Below are 14,018 nucleotides of genomic sequence, written 5' to 3' on the forward strand. Positions count from 1 at the left end.
TTACACTTATTTTGCAGTTTAAAATAAACTTTGCAGGACAGTCAAACAGATTACAGATAACTACAATCCCTCCTCGGCATCACGGAGGATGGTTCATGGCTTTTTGCTGATTACACTGATTTTATTTGTACGCTCTCTGGCCTTTCTGAGAATATTGCAACAAAAATAGACTGTAGATAAGAAGTGGACGTAGTCATCATGACGTCACAGTTGGTTTGGTGGACTGTCATTTTGAAGCCTCAATTTTGATTTTTTCTACCAATGAACGGAAGTTATAATATCTGAAATGCTGAAGAGTGACGTGGAATGCAATATACAGCTCTTGTAGCTGCAGCGACCTGTGAATCACAGTATGCCTATAGAGCATACTCCACTTTTTTACGTAATGCTGTATTAAAGACTTGCAACTAGTGATTGAGACCATAAACACATGTTCACAATGTGTACTGAGGTAATAAATCAAGTGAGAAGTAGAGACTTTTCTCAAAGACTTCCATACAATCTGACCTCTTTTTGCAACCGGAGGAGTTAACTTTAAATCCATACTCTGGTTACAAAAACACACAAATGACAACCGGACCTACAACTAACGCTATTTGGTTCAAACGATTAAATAATACAAATGTCAAGTCACCCTAGTAATGTAGTTGAATCACTCAACTTAAGGTAACTAAATCAGTCGGGATCCAATCCGGATGATAGCTCAGGCTGACACAGCTGGAAATATACCCTTGGCAGAATGGAGGGAAACCCTTCGGAGTGTCCAGTTGTACAGTGATCATGGCTGTAATAGCCACGCCTTGCATTTATTTCACAGTAAACATCAGAATATTGTTTATTTTTAAATCAAATTAAAGTAACGTCTTGTGATTTCCTGTACAGTGTGTATATATATATATATATATATATATATATATATATATATATATATTTATTTATATATATATATATATATATATATATATATATGTGGATTTCACAAGATGTTTAGAAACAAAGTCAGATTAATGAGGGAGGTCTGATAAAAAAAGAAATTATATTTGGAATTTTTTGTGTGTAAGTCAACACATAGATTGCCTACCACGATAGGCTGATCTTTCTTTTTTTTATCATGCATAATGTTTCATAACGTGTTGTCTTTTCCTCGTGGAAATTGGCTTTCAGAATCAGCTGTGAGGCTGCAGGGCTTCCGTACTTTTTTCACACTTCAGCTTTCTGTGTTTTTGGCCAAAAAGCTAACACAATTAACCAATGAGTTTGGGCCATAAGTGACAACTTCAATTAAAATAGACACGCTAATAATGATGCTAGCGAATTGTGCTCCGTTTAACCAACGTCATTAAAACGTTCAGCAAAACGTAGACGGCAGTTACATGCATCGTATTAGATAACATGCTATAAGTACACAGCATCTTTGGTACTTCTGGTTGTGGACGTGAAACAGTTACTGCGTCAGGAGGAGGAAAGGCTTCACTCGCGCACTTCTCCTGCTATCCTCCAGAGGCAGAGTGTGCGTCAGCATTAGCAGATCCGCTTCAGACACTGCGTACCTCAGACGCAAACACTCCTCAGACTTGTCTCATTACATTGCATAATAGCGACAAGCCATCATGGTAAGTGCGATTTTATACATCATTTAAAACATTTTATTCCCAGATGTATTGTTTATCGATTGTAGTCCAACCATCAACATGGATGGGGAGGAAAATTGGTCGCCTACGCGATTATTTTAAATGTACCCTTTGTTGTTTCGACATATTCTGCATCTCATAATGACTAGGAATTGTTTCATTCTCTATATAATTTCTATACGACCCCCCCGGAGGTTTTCACATATGCATGCACGACCAACTACTAATCCTCTTCCCACATAACTCGTCTAAATCTGCTTAGATACCATTGGTTTCACAGTAACGTACCAGTGTGTGCAGTTCGTATAAAACGGCTTTTGTAGAAATATATGTTACATCAATTCACCTGTCTTTGTTTAGAAGATCATTTTATGTGAATTGATGAATCCCTTTGGCTGTCCTTGTGTGTCACATAAAACGAAGCCACCTTTAATATCCCTGTATCTATTTGATGTATATTCTAGAATGAAATGTAATATAAATTGAAAATGACATGTAAATGTCACTGGGAATGTGGCTTTTTAAAGAGACAGCTCTGCATCGTGTCTGACCTAGATAATCCTCCTCGCAGTAATCCGAGGCCGCCTCATGTCGCAGCAGAAAATGGATGGGCGCCTGTAAAACAAATGATAGACTGAACCCCAGTCAGACACAATATCATAGATAATACACTAGTGTAACAATACCAGCCTGTCATCCAATGAGGGAATTATTGAAAGCAGTTTGTGCTTATATGTAGCATCCATTTAGAGACAATCCTCCATTTTAATTGGCAGCAATGGTTGTGGTTTCTTTTGTCCGCACTGCAAGATTCATATATAGTCGTATAAATTATTATTTATTAATTATTCCAAATCTTCTTTCTCCCCACTCCAGCGTGAGTGTATCTCCATCCACGTTGGTCAGGCTGGTGTCCAGATTGGCAATGCTTGCTGGGAGCTTTACTGCCTGGAACATGGGATCCAGCCGGACGGACAGATGCCCAGTGACAAAGCCATCGGAGGAGGAGACGATTCCTACAACACCTTCTTCAGTGAGACTGGAGCCGGAAAGCACGTCCCCAGAGCAGTTTTTGTAGACCTGGAGCCCACTGTCATCGGTAAACACTCATTAAATATAGAAAAAAGTTGTGTCATGATTTAATTTAGTCAAACCCTGAACTCATTTCTGATTGTATCTGTCTCCCTAGATGAGGTGCGCACTGGCATTTACCGCCAGCTGTTCCACCCTGAGCAGCTGATCACTGGTAAGGAGGATGCTGCCAACAACTACGCTCGTGGGCACTACACCATCGGCAAGGAGATCATCGACATAGTGCTGGACAGGATCCGCAAACTGGTGGGTAACGTGATATCAGGATGGATTAATTCCAGATTTTAATTCAAAATATCAAATTAAATGATATAAGATATATCTCAAATCTCTCTCCCTCTCTTCCCTCAGTCGGACCAGTGCACCGGCCTTCAGGGCTTCCTGGTCTTCCACAGCTTCGGCGGTGGCACTGGCTCTGGTTTCACCTCTCTGCTGATGGAGCGTCTGTCTGTCGACTACGGCAAGAAGTCCAAGTTGGAGTTCTCCATCTACCCAGCTCCCCAGGTGTCCACCGCTGTGGTGGAGCCCTACAACGCCATCCTGACCACCCACACCACCCTGGAGCACTCTGACTGTGCCTTCATGGTCGATAATGAGGCCATTTATGATATCTGCCGTAGGAACCTCGATATCGAGCGCCCCTCTTACACCAACCTGAACAGGTTGATCAGTCAGATTGTGTCCTCCATCACTGCTTCTCTTCGTTTCGATGGCGCCCTCAATGTTGATCTGACAGAGTTCCAGACCAACTTAGTGCCATATCCCCGTATCCACTTCCCTCTGGCCACCTATGCCCCCGTCATCTCAGCTGAGAAAGCTTACCATGAGCAGCTCTCAGTGTCAGAAATCACCAACTCCTGTTTTGAACCAGCTAATCAGTTGGTGAAATGTGACCCTCGCCACGGTAAATACATGGCTTGCTGCCTTTTGTATCGTGGTGACGTGGTGCCCAAAGATGTGAATGCTGCCATTGCCACCATCAAAACCAAGCGCTCCATCCAGTTCGTGGACTGGTGCCCCACTGGTTTCAAGGTTGGCATCAACTACCAGCCGCCCACTGTAGTTCCTGGTGGAGACCTGGCCAAGGTCCAGAGGGCTGTGTGCATGCTGAGCAACACCACTGCTATTGCAGAGGCCTGGGCTCGACTTGACCACAAGTTTGATCTGATGTACGCTAAGCGTGCCTTTGTTCACTGGTATGTGGGTGAAGGTATGGAGGAGGGAGAGTTCTCTGAGGCCAGAGAGGACATGGCAGCCCTGGAGAAGGATTATGAGGAGGTTGGAGTCGACTCTGTTGAGGGAGAGGGAGAGGAAGAGGGAGAGGAATATTAAAAGGGACAAAAAAGCACCAGTTAAACATGAAACTAATTATTTAATTTGTACCTGAGCACATTCCAAAGTGTCTACTGTCTATTCATTACCAGCATGTGTATGTACTGAGTCATAAGTCATTACAATGGTTGGCTCTGTCCTAAATAAAGTTTCTGGAAAGTAAAGTTGTATTGTGTTATTTATTAAACCTTCTTTTTACTTAATATTTGTGTAAATACTGATGAAAAAAGATTAGTTGCATTAGTTTATTTGTCCTTCATAATCTTGAAATACTTAATTATATAACTTTGGATGTCATCCAATGAGAACAATTGTAGACTATATTCACCTTTTCGACCTATAAAACAATATGACCAGCTGTATGTGTGCTCACTTAAGCAACCAACCAATTTCAACAAACAATATGACATCCATCCATCAATTTGAAACTTTTACTGGCACAGAGCTAGAGACTTGACAGAGCCAAGACAATATTTACTGTATGGTATGATCAAATAAAGATGATCCTCAATGTTATGTTAAGCTACTGCCAGTGGTGGCTGGTGGAATTTTTTTTGGTAGGGCCATCCAATCAATTTCAGCAAACATCCCAGTAATGCAAAAAAGTATCACACACGCATTTCTTCTTTGTAGTTAAATATTTAACATTTATTCCAATACTTACTATATACTTTTTTTTTTGTGTGGCTCAAGGTGGGAGGGCCAGGCCCTGTGGCCCTCTATTGGACAGCCGCCACTCCTACCTGCCTATCCTGTTTCACTTGAAAATACTTAACGATACGGAAACGAGATACTCTCGAAATTCCATTTAATCGTAACATTACATAGTAATGCTATATTTATAGTTAAAAAAAACATGTCAACATATTTGAGCTATTGTTTCCCTTTGCCAGATGACCGGTGTTGTTTAGCTACAAACTTTTTTAAATTGATAAATGTATCTTAATTTAATAGTTGCAGAGATGTAAACTTAGAAACAAGAACAATTATTTGCACAATCCATTCATACGTCTTTTCAGACAGGTACTTTTATTCTGAAACAGCTGAAAAATCAACATGTATCTAAAATATATTTCACCATCTCTCGTATGAAAATATACACACCCTGTATATTGTATCCCTCACTGTCTACATGATCATTATTATTGTGCCTGGTAAGATGCCACATGTGTAGGCTTGCTGTGACTTGTTTTGAGAACAGATCATTGTTAAGTTTAAAAGGTTAAAACATTATACAAATCATCCTTATTTTTATATAATTTACTAGAATATGCACAGTAATATGCTAGCAACAAACAAACCACCAGTACACCATAATAATGGCTTTGAGCAAGTGCAAACATGGACATAAAGTGCAAACCACAGAAACATAAACGAAACAAAATTGCATCCTTGAAGTTGGTCGATAATCTGCACGATCCATGCCAACCCCCATTAACTATGTAGTAACAAGTTGGGGTGTTTTTTCATGCACCTCTACACAGACCAATTTTAATCAAACACACAGGGAACAACTGTAGCTTAGGGTCTTTCTGAGCAAATATCTAAAGTGCATTAGAGCTTGTAAAAAAGAAAATCTCTCTCATAAAAGTAATACCAGCAGCCATCGGTAGCTTCCATCGCTGGGCCAATTCAGCTCACAATAATCATTATTATTTCTCCAACACAATTCTAGGAAATGAAGAAGAGAAATTTGAGCAGCAATAGACAATATAAGTCATGGGGTGAATTAAACCATTTGAAAATTCACATTAAGTACTGGAATACACTGACAGTCTTAGATGACGTGCAACAATGTTAAGAGTACAGTGTCAGTAATGTTTGCCTTAACAGACATTAAATTTAAATATCACAAACAACGAAAATCAAAGCAAGTTTTAATTTGAGGCTCCCGATCAATTCATATCAATGACTCCTAAGCTGTGTGCCTGAATGAGTGGGAGTGGATCTATGCTGACAGAACGCAGGCCTGATGCTGCTCTCTCCCAAACAGGAGGAAGCCCACAGCGGTGCGCAGGTCCTCCAGGTCCAGGTTGGACAGGAAGCTCCTCTGAAGCTCCGCCTCCACCATGTTACCACTGGGTCCACTGCAGCCCTTCAGAAGAACCACAGCCGACTGGCACAGCAGCCAATCAGCCAGTTTTCTCATGCCAACGTTGTCCTGGTTGGCTAGGACCTTCCTTCCCCAGAGGCTAAGATGTAGCATGTTAGCTGCCACACGGGCACTGGGGCGCTGCAGAGTGATAATTAACATACAGAAGTTTTGTAGCAGAGCTGGACCTGAATCAGGATTTTTAAAATGTTTTAATAGGATTTGCTTGTTCATTCCTTTAATTCATACAGACTTTCCAGCAAACAGAAAATTAATTAGCATGAGATACAGAGATGATTTCCACCACATTAACGGTCAAAAGAGGCCAGTATATATGTATATAAATAACATATATTACCTTGCTTGGGCTCCTCCTGAGGAGGAATCGGATCACTAACTGCACATCAGCTGGAACATCAGAGGGCAGAGGAGGAAGCCGCTCCTCCTGGTAGTTCCTGCTCTCCAGTCTCACTGCTCGATAGAATGGGTTGGCCTGGCCGAATATCTCATAGGAGATGGCCCCCACTGCCCAGGCATCCGCCTTGCTGTAGTCGATCACCACACCACACCCTGGAACTGCAGTGACCACCTTTGAGCAGACACATGATCGGAACATTACGATTAACTGTAATGCCTCAGAATATTGTACAAGTGGTTGTTTATCTTTGTGTGTCAAACTTTTCTTGTATGCATGTTCCTTTTGTATGTTTTCAAAAATATTATACATTTGTTTGTTCAAACATGCATGTTTAGATATGTGTTGCTTTTGATTGTCTACAACTGATAATGCTCTGTTTCTTTATTACAATTGTAACAAGTTCAAGTTGTATAGGAATAAAGAAGAGACCGCTCAGCAACTGTTGGCCATTCTTCTTTTACTCAATCAAAATAGACCCTTTTTCAGGCGTATCATCAAATATATGAGTGTGCATGTTAGCATGTTGGGGTTTTGCGCCGGACCATACAGAAGAGTTAGCAAGCTTTAAACATCCAATTAAAACCATTAACTACATAAAAATGTTGCTGCAGTAATTTACGTAAATGGTTGGGTATGTATTTAAAATTGATTTTACCAGGAAACCTACATGTTCTGTTGGTGTTTTCCACAGCTGCCATCACTACAAGTCTATGTCATGGTATTTGACATTCTGTACATGACCACAGATAAAGTAGTTGTAAAGACCAGTGACTTGTCTGCTTATAATTGCTCTATGGTGGAACATTACATGCTAGGTTTCTCCATCAAATACATGTATATATCTGGCTACTAAATATTGTGTTGACTCACTAACAGCACACAGATCTGGAAAGTTAATTTGTTGAGGTTAATGCATGATCTTTGGTGGTTAATGCCCTTGCATAGCTTGACAAGCTTTTGCTCTCCACCGTACGTCCGTTGCCGAACTGCATGTGCATCACCATTGTTTGCGAACTGTAAAAGGGTCCATCAAGAACTACTTATGCCTACCTCAGGGGCCATTAGGGAGGCATTCCCTCCTCTGTTGACCCATATGCTGTTGAATGGCAGCTGTAGAGTAGAGTCACCCTGGGCCAGGCAGCAGCCAAAGTCAGTAATCACTAAACGAGGGCATCCGTCTGCATAAATGCAAAATTAATTGACATTTTTAACATAGAACTGATGAAATCAGATCTCTAATTGATGTCCGGATTGTTCTCTTACTGAATTAATATTGATCTAACCTGAGTCAAACTCCAACAGCACGTTGTCCGATTTGAGATCCCTGTGAGCAACACCCTGTCTGCACAGGTGGTCAACCCCCTCGAGGAGCTGCAGCACCATCAGGGAGCCCTGTCTGCGGCCTGGTGTCGACACTTCCAGGTACTGTCGCAGTGTGTAGGGGTAGCTATAGCACACAAGAAGAGAGCATATTAGTCCTACTCAACTGGATGCCTCAAGTGTTCTTCTATACACCTCTTACATTTGTCAACCTTAAGATTTTCTTGAAATCAAAGCCACTATTTGATACCATTCATGGTCTGCATATTAGTAGCAAGTATCAAACATATCTTTCTCTTTCAACAGCCAACACACAAGGTAGCTTTTATTATAAGAAAAAGCAACGTATTTGTCGCCACGTTTGGCACTGACAGGTATTGCTCATCAAAAATGCATCTTTAAAGCAAGACTACTGTACTGTGCATCTTTTGACAATTGTGAAGTGATCAGGTTTAAATATTACAGGAAACAGTACAACAAGAAGGAGCCGCTACAGAGAGCTGTCGCACGAGGAGTTGCTGGTGACTGACGTCACCAACTACTTCTCAGCAAGGCAAAATAATTTACTGTGCCCTGCTTGTGTGGAAAACTACTTGCACCATGTGCAGCATGACGTTAGATTACGACTGCTCACGGCATGATTGACTAATTGTTTTTGAAACATTGTAAGAGGGTGAAAGACGGCCGGTCTTACTTCTTCATGATGAGGAAAAGAGTGCGATTGTTGCCCAGGCCATCAGGGTTAAGCCTGGCTGGCAGCACAGCTGGATACTCTTCTTGGGCACCTGGTAGCAATGGGACGTCCGCTGTGAAAGCCCGGTACACTCTGATCACATTAGGGTGTGCCGACACTCTTTTGGGCAGGACCCCAAAATGTCTGCATGTAGAGAGAGAGATAGATCACAGCAGTTCAGCATCCTTCCGACACCCTGTTCAGGACTGCAGAACTAGGAATGGCCGATAAAAGTGTAACACGTGCCCATCCAGATTGATTTCTTCTTTCTCCTCCTTTAGGGCCAGGGGGCCTGCAGGCACCAGCTCCTGTGACATGGATTTTAATATTGCCTCACTTGACGACCCTGCCTGCAAACAAATGGCATCAAAACTACCTGTCAGTACTGATTTGTTCCCGTCATCAGTTACACTGGACTAACACCTAATATTTTGGGGTAAATTGTAGAACATTGTAGAATACTGACCCCAAAGTTCCACATCATCTTGACAGCCATAGGGAAAGTTCTAAGCGAGCAGCATGTCAGAGATCGAGTCGTCTCCACTTGCTCTTCAGACTCTAGCTGAATCATGGAGCCCTTGCTGTTACTCTCCTGAGGTGCAAACCGAGCTGCAGCCTCGTACACAGCAGCATTGGAGCCTTTCCCAATCTGATTCCCAATAACGTAATCCTCCAGTTTATATCCAGAGGTGAATGGTTCGAATGGGCTCTGGAATCTTTTCTTCCTGAACACCGCCTGCAAATGGGGAGAAATATTTAGCAGAAACATGAAGACGCAGAAAGGTAGATGTGTACACATTCCATCCTATGATCCTTTTGCATGGATTAAACCTCCTTAAAAGTTATTTGGAACCTTATTAAACACATTATTTAATAATTCCTACAGATGTTATCAAAGGCTTTACAAATGTAACCACATCAACTAGCAATGACTTAAAAAGCATCACACCGCAGTAGCAGTAGTAGTAATAGTAGATAAGTCACAACACAAAACTGCCAGGTGGGAAAAATACAACAGTGTAAACACATTTTAATTAAACTAAATTGTCTGTAGAAAATATTCTTACGGTTATAGAATGTTTTATTACACATTAATGTGCTGACGTTTGCAGCATTTTAGTGGTGTCGTTGTCACAACACTAAAATAGTGCATGTAGGTTATCTCCTTTGTTGAGGAATAGAATGTATAAAAATGTAAACTCTGTTAAAATGTGATCTTGTGTCGTGTCTCAATCAGCAAGAAAATAAATAATAAACATGGTAGTTGTCAGTTAAATGTAGTGGATTAGAAGTAGCATACAATGAAAATACTTAAATGTAAATTAACGTTACAATTACCCCAAAAGTACGATAGCGTCAGCACAGTAGAGTTACTAAAGCACCACACTTTAAGGAGACACCATACCTGGATCTCGTCACATGTCGCCGCACTCTTTCTGTCTTCCTCAAGCTGCTGTTCGATAAGCCCCACGCCGAGACCGAAAGCCAAAAACACGGCCCTGTTCCGCGGGGACCCGCCGCCAAACCTCCTCCTGAAGCCGGCGGACTGGAGCTGGGCGGCCAGGCCCTTCAAAGAGGTGCGGTAATAGCGGTACCGAGAGGGCAGGAAAGCCTGAGGCTGAACGGTGCGGCCCGACGGCCCGACACGGAAGCGGTCCGCTCGGAGCTTTGCTGCGAATCGGCCGCCCGACTTGAGGAGACCGAGTTGAAGGACCGACCGGCCCAACTCGAGCCCCCGGCTGATAGCGTGTTTCACAGACATAATTTACCCGGGGGTGTAACAAAAAAAGAAGCTGTCCCTGCGCTTGTATCAGGCAGTCCTCACCTCGCTTACCTTCAAGCAAGGACAGTGTTATGGTAAACAAAACAGCTGCTACTGAGCATGCGCGAGAATGACAGGCGACGTAAATAGAGTCTGCTCTATTTACGTCTATTACGTATTTTTGGAGGTCAATTCGGAAGAAACGGAATCCGACACGGGAAAACTGCAATTTAATACTTTACGTAGTATTTTATATAATGTTTGTGTTGTTCAATGTGCTGTCCCAACTTAGTAGCTGACATTCGCTATTTCCATTCATTTTATTTGTGCTTCTTTGTAAGTATTAATACTCATCCCGTCTCTTTTGACAGGATTCCTGCAGATCCATGAAATTAGATTTGTATACATATTTACCCAAAGGATTCTCTAGTTACATTAATTACGTAGGTCCTCTGTAGATGCGTGTGAAGCTCAGACATGGGCTCAATCCCAATGTCCCCCCTAAATTCTTAAACCCTGAACCCTCACGGATTTAAATGACGTCACTTGTAAATGATTGACTGTGAGAGGATGCTTGGGCTTGACATGTAAATAATGAGACAGTTGCAATATATCATGTTACATTGAAAACGTTATTTACAATTGTGTGTATTTATTTAATAATGTTTATCTTCCAGGCTGTTGCCTTACGAGGTGAGACGTAATTGTTAACAAATTAATTTACTTGCTTTAATAACAACATGAAAATAAATGGTTAATCAATTAACCAGTTGTGTAATATTGTCTCTGCTTGTATTTCTCTGCTTTCATGGGTTTTCATTTACCATCTTTATTTAATCCTAAATGTTTCTGTGAAAATGGAATAGGCCAAGCTGAACACCCATCTCTGACTTAATGTCATGAATGCTATGAGTTGTGGGTTCATAAAGAGTTTAAAATGTCTGTGAGATAACCCTCAAACACTTGACGATTGGACAGTGGAACAGTGCCGTAACGGAAACACATGAGGCCCCCCTGCAGAATAACCCTGAGAGGGCCCCCCCCCCTCCCCCCCATATGTAAGGGATAATGTATTGTCCGGCGGTCATTATCCAAAGATAAACGAACAGGACTCAAGCTTTTCTTTTGAGGGAAATTTATTCAATCAGAAAAAACAGCTCAAACAGAGAACAAATGTATTCCAACAGAAACAAAACATATGCTAGGGCCTATCAAACAGCTCAAACAGAACATATGTTACAACAACATAACAAATATGCCTACATATAGTCGATACACCGGTAGGCTACTTTCTACAGGTTTGCATTTGAATACACATGTGCGCGTCTTTTAGCAAATCTGTGTGCAAAGTCTTTAACCACGCTCTTTACATCTAAACTGCGCGCACGTTTATTCTCTATGCTAAGGATGGCCAGACCTGACAGCCTCTCTTGTGACATGGAGCTTCTGAGATATGTTTTGATCAGTTTTAGCTTGGAAAATGACCTTTCTTACTTAACGGTTACTTTAATTATTTTGTACAGAGCCGTTGTCTTCTCAAAAGGGTTGCAGTGTTGTACAACGTGAAATGAAGTTAAACAACGATGTGGTTGTGGAGATAATTAAGGAAACGTGTCCGATAATGGGCGCAGGGGGTATAGTGAGAGCATAGGTTTAATAAGGTTAATGTATTTTCAAGCACAACACATAGACAGAGCAGTACAGCTGTCAAAGTATAACGTTAGCTACGTGGTAATGTTAGCTATAGCAAACAGTACAATACCTGTCTCTTCTGGCAGATGAGTGTATCCTTCACCAGCTGGTCGAAAAAGACTTGTAATTTTGGGAAGTTTGGCATTTAATTCAGAAATGTTCTGTTTTGATTGCCGCTTTTGGGCACCACTTTTAAATATGCGTTTCATTTTTCCTCAAGAGAAATTTCCTCGTAGTTCTCCCAGAATACACCGCGGCCCAACAATAACACCAGTCCGCGTAGCAGGGGGCGCTAGTGGTTGCCTGTTACGATTGCCTTTACAACTATTATTTAAAACTTATAAAGCCAGTTTAAAATACTTTTTTTTGTGTAGCTTTATATGAGAGAGACAACTTTGAGGGATATCTTAATGTTATTACGTAATGTAATATTATTTATTTATTACATTATTCGGCCCAGATTCGGCAGCCGATAAACCGGTTGCCATGTCTCAGACAGAATCTGCCCATGTCCGTAACAGCTACACCTGGGCCAGACATGGCAACAGTGAAATGTGCCAAAGGTGGCTCACATTTGGCCGCATCGAGCCGGAACACAGCCGAGTCAGCCGACACTTAGCCGCAATACGGCCGAGTGCGCTGGCTAGTGTTGGATTAAAAAAATGCGAGGCCCCCCCGCAGTGCGGGGGCTGCGGGGGTGATCTCTACGGGCCTGGGAACAGCCCTTAAACGTCGGGGATACCGACTGAGAGTTATTGACTAAAAAGAGGTGATGCCACGCGTCATATCATTGGGGACAACACATTCTCACACCCACCTCTTCCAACGTTGACGGTTGGTCAATGCCCCTTGGCATCCGAGATCAACGTACTAGGTACCCTGCCCCTCTAGTATTAGTTTTAAACTTGTCGGGTTGGCAAGTCGTGGGCTGCACGGTGGTGTAGTGGCTAGCACTGTCGCCTCACAGCAAGAGGGCCGCGGGTTTGATTCCCGGTCAGAGTGGTCCTTCTGTGTGGAGTTTGCATGTTCTCCCCGTGGCAGCGTGGGTTCTCTCCGGGCTCTCCGGCTTCCTCCCACAGTCCAAAGACATGCTGCAGGTTAATTGATCTCTAAATTGCCCATAGGTGTGAATGTGAATGTGAGAGCGAATGGTTGTATGTCCCTACATGTGCCCTCGATGGACTGGCGGCCTGTCCAGGGTGTCCCCTGCCTTCGCCCTATGTCAGCTGGGATAGGCTCCAGCGCCCCCGCGACCCTAATGAGGATAAGCGGTATTGAAAATGGATGGATGGATGGGTTGGCAAGTCAATGTAAAGTGTCCTTTCAAAATAAACTTCGACCTTCCCATGAAATTACGTTTAGGCAACAAAACCACAACGTTTTTAAGGTACAGGGAATCAATGTTGACTTAGCGACTCACATCACTACCGAATGACTTAAGAGAAACAACTCATCTTTAATGTCACTTTGGAGGCTTTACTCATTTATTCAGTACTTGTAGAAAGAACCAAGGACTTTGGTATGTATATTGAAAAAATACATAAATAAATTAGGGTGGGTGTTAATTCAATATTATCATTGATTTGAACCACATTGGCCAGCTCTACTGATAAGGCTGCTTTAAAATATGTACTACAACTACTACAATAATAGTAACACCAATGGGTATATTTCTGTATCTTATTTCTCTATTAGAACAATGGACGAATGAAAATCAAAGAATTATCAACACTTTTCAAGGAAACCTGGGGAAATCTAGTAATGACTGATAATCAAGGCTCTATATAGCAAATCCTAACATTAGGAATTGCAATTAAACTGAGTGTGTAAAATTGACAATTAGTACTAAACACAAAGAGAGTCATTTGTGAAGAAATAGGCCATTAACAAAATGTTGTGAATCAGCTGTTTGACTTCAAAATGACTGCGGCAACTGTTCATTAGGT

The 14,018-nt window shown here is 41.9% G+C and overlaps 2 protein-coding genes across 2 annotated transcripts; one reads left to right on the forward strand and one right to left on the reverse strand.

The window, feature by feature from the left end:
• Positions 1-1,429: 1,429 nt before the first annotated feature.
• On the forward strand, positions 1,430-4,216 carry LOC117733120 (tubulin alpha chain-like). Its single transcript, XM_034536513.1, has 4 exons — positions 1,430-1,613; positions 2,508-2,730; positions 2,821-2,969; positions 3,075-4,216. The coding sequence occupies exons 1-4, from the start codon at positions 1,611-1,613 to the stop codon at positions 4,053-4,055; spliced, it is 1,356 nt and encodes a 451-aa protein (XP_034392404.1). The 5' UTR covers positions 1,430-1,610; the 3' UTR covers positions 4,056-4,216.
• Positions 4,217-5,065: 849 nt separating this feature from the next.
• On the reverse strand, positions 5,066-10,505 carry pink1 (PTEN induced kinase 1). Its single transcript, XM_034536501.1, has 8 exons — positions 10,024-10,505; positions 9,085-9,354; positions 8,865-8,968; positions 8,580-8,762; positions 7,849-8,012; positions 7,616-7,743; positions 6,506-6,736; positions 5,066-6,288 (listed from the first exon to the last, which is right to left on the reverse strand). Exons 1-8 carry the CDS (start codon positions 10,378-10,380, stop codon positions 6,004-6,006), a joined length of 1,722 nt encoding a protein of 573 aa, XP_034392392.1. The 5' UTR covers positions 10,381-10,505; the 3' UTR covers positions 5,066-6,003.
• Positions 10,506-14,018: the final 3,513 nt, after the last annotated feature.

Source organism: Cyclopterus lumpus, chromosome 7 (genome assembly GCF_009769545.1).
Source record: "Cyclopterus lumpus isolate fCycLum1 chromosome 7, fCycLum1.pri, whole genome shotgun sequence".
Taxonomy (NCBI): Eukaryota; Metazoa; Chordata; class Actinopteri; order Perciformes; family Cyclopteridae; genus Cyclopterus; species Cyclopterus lumpus.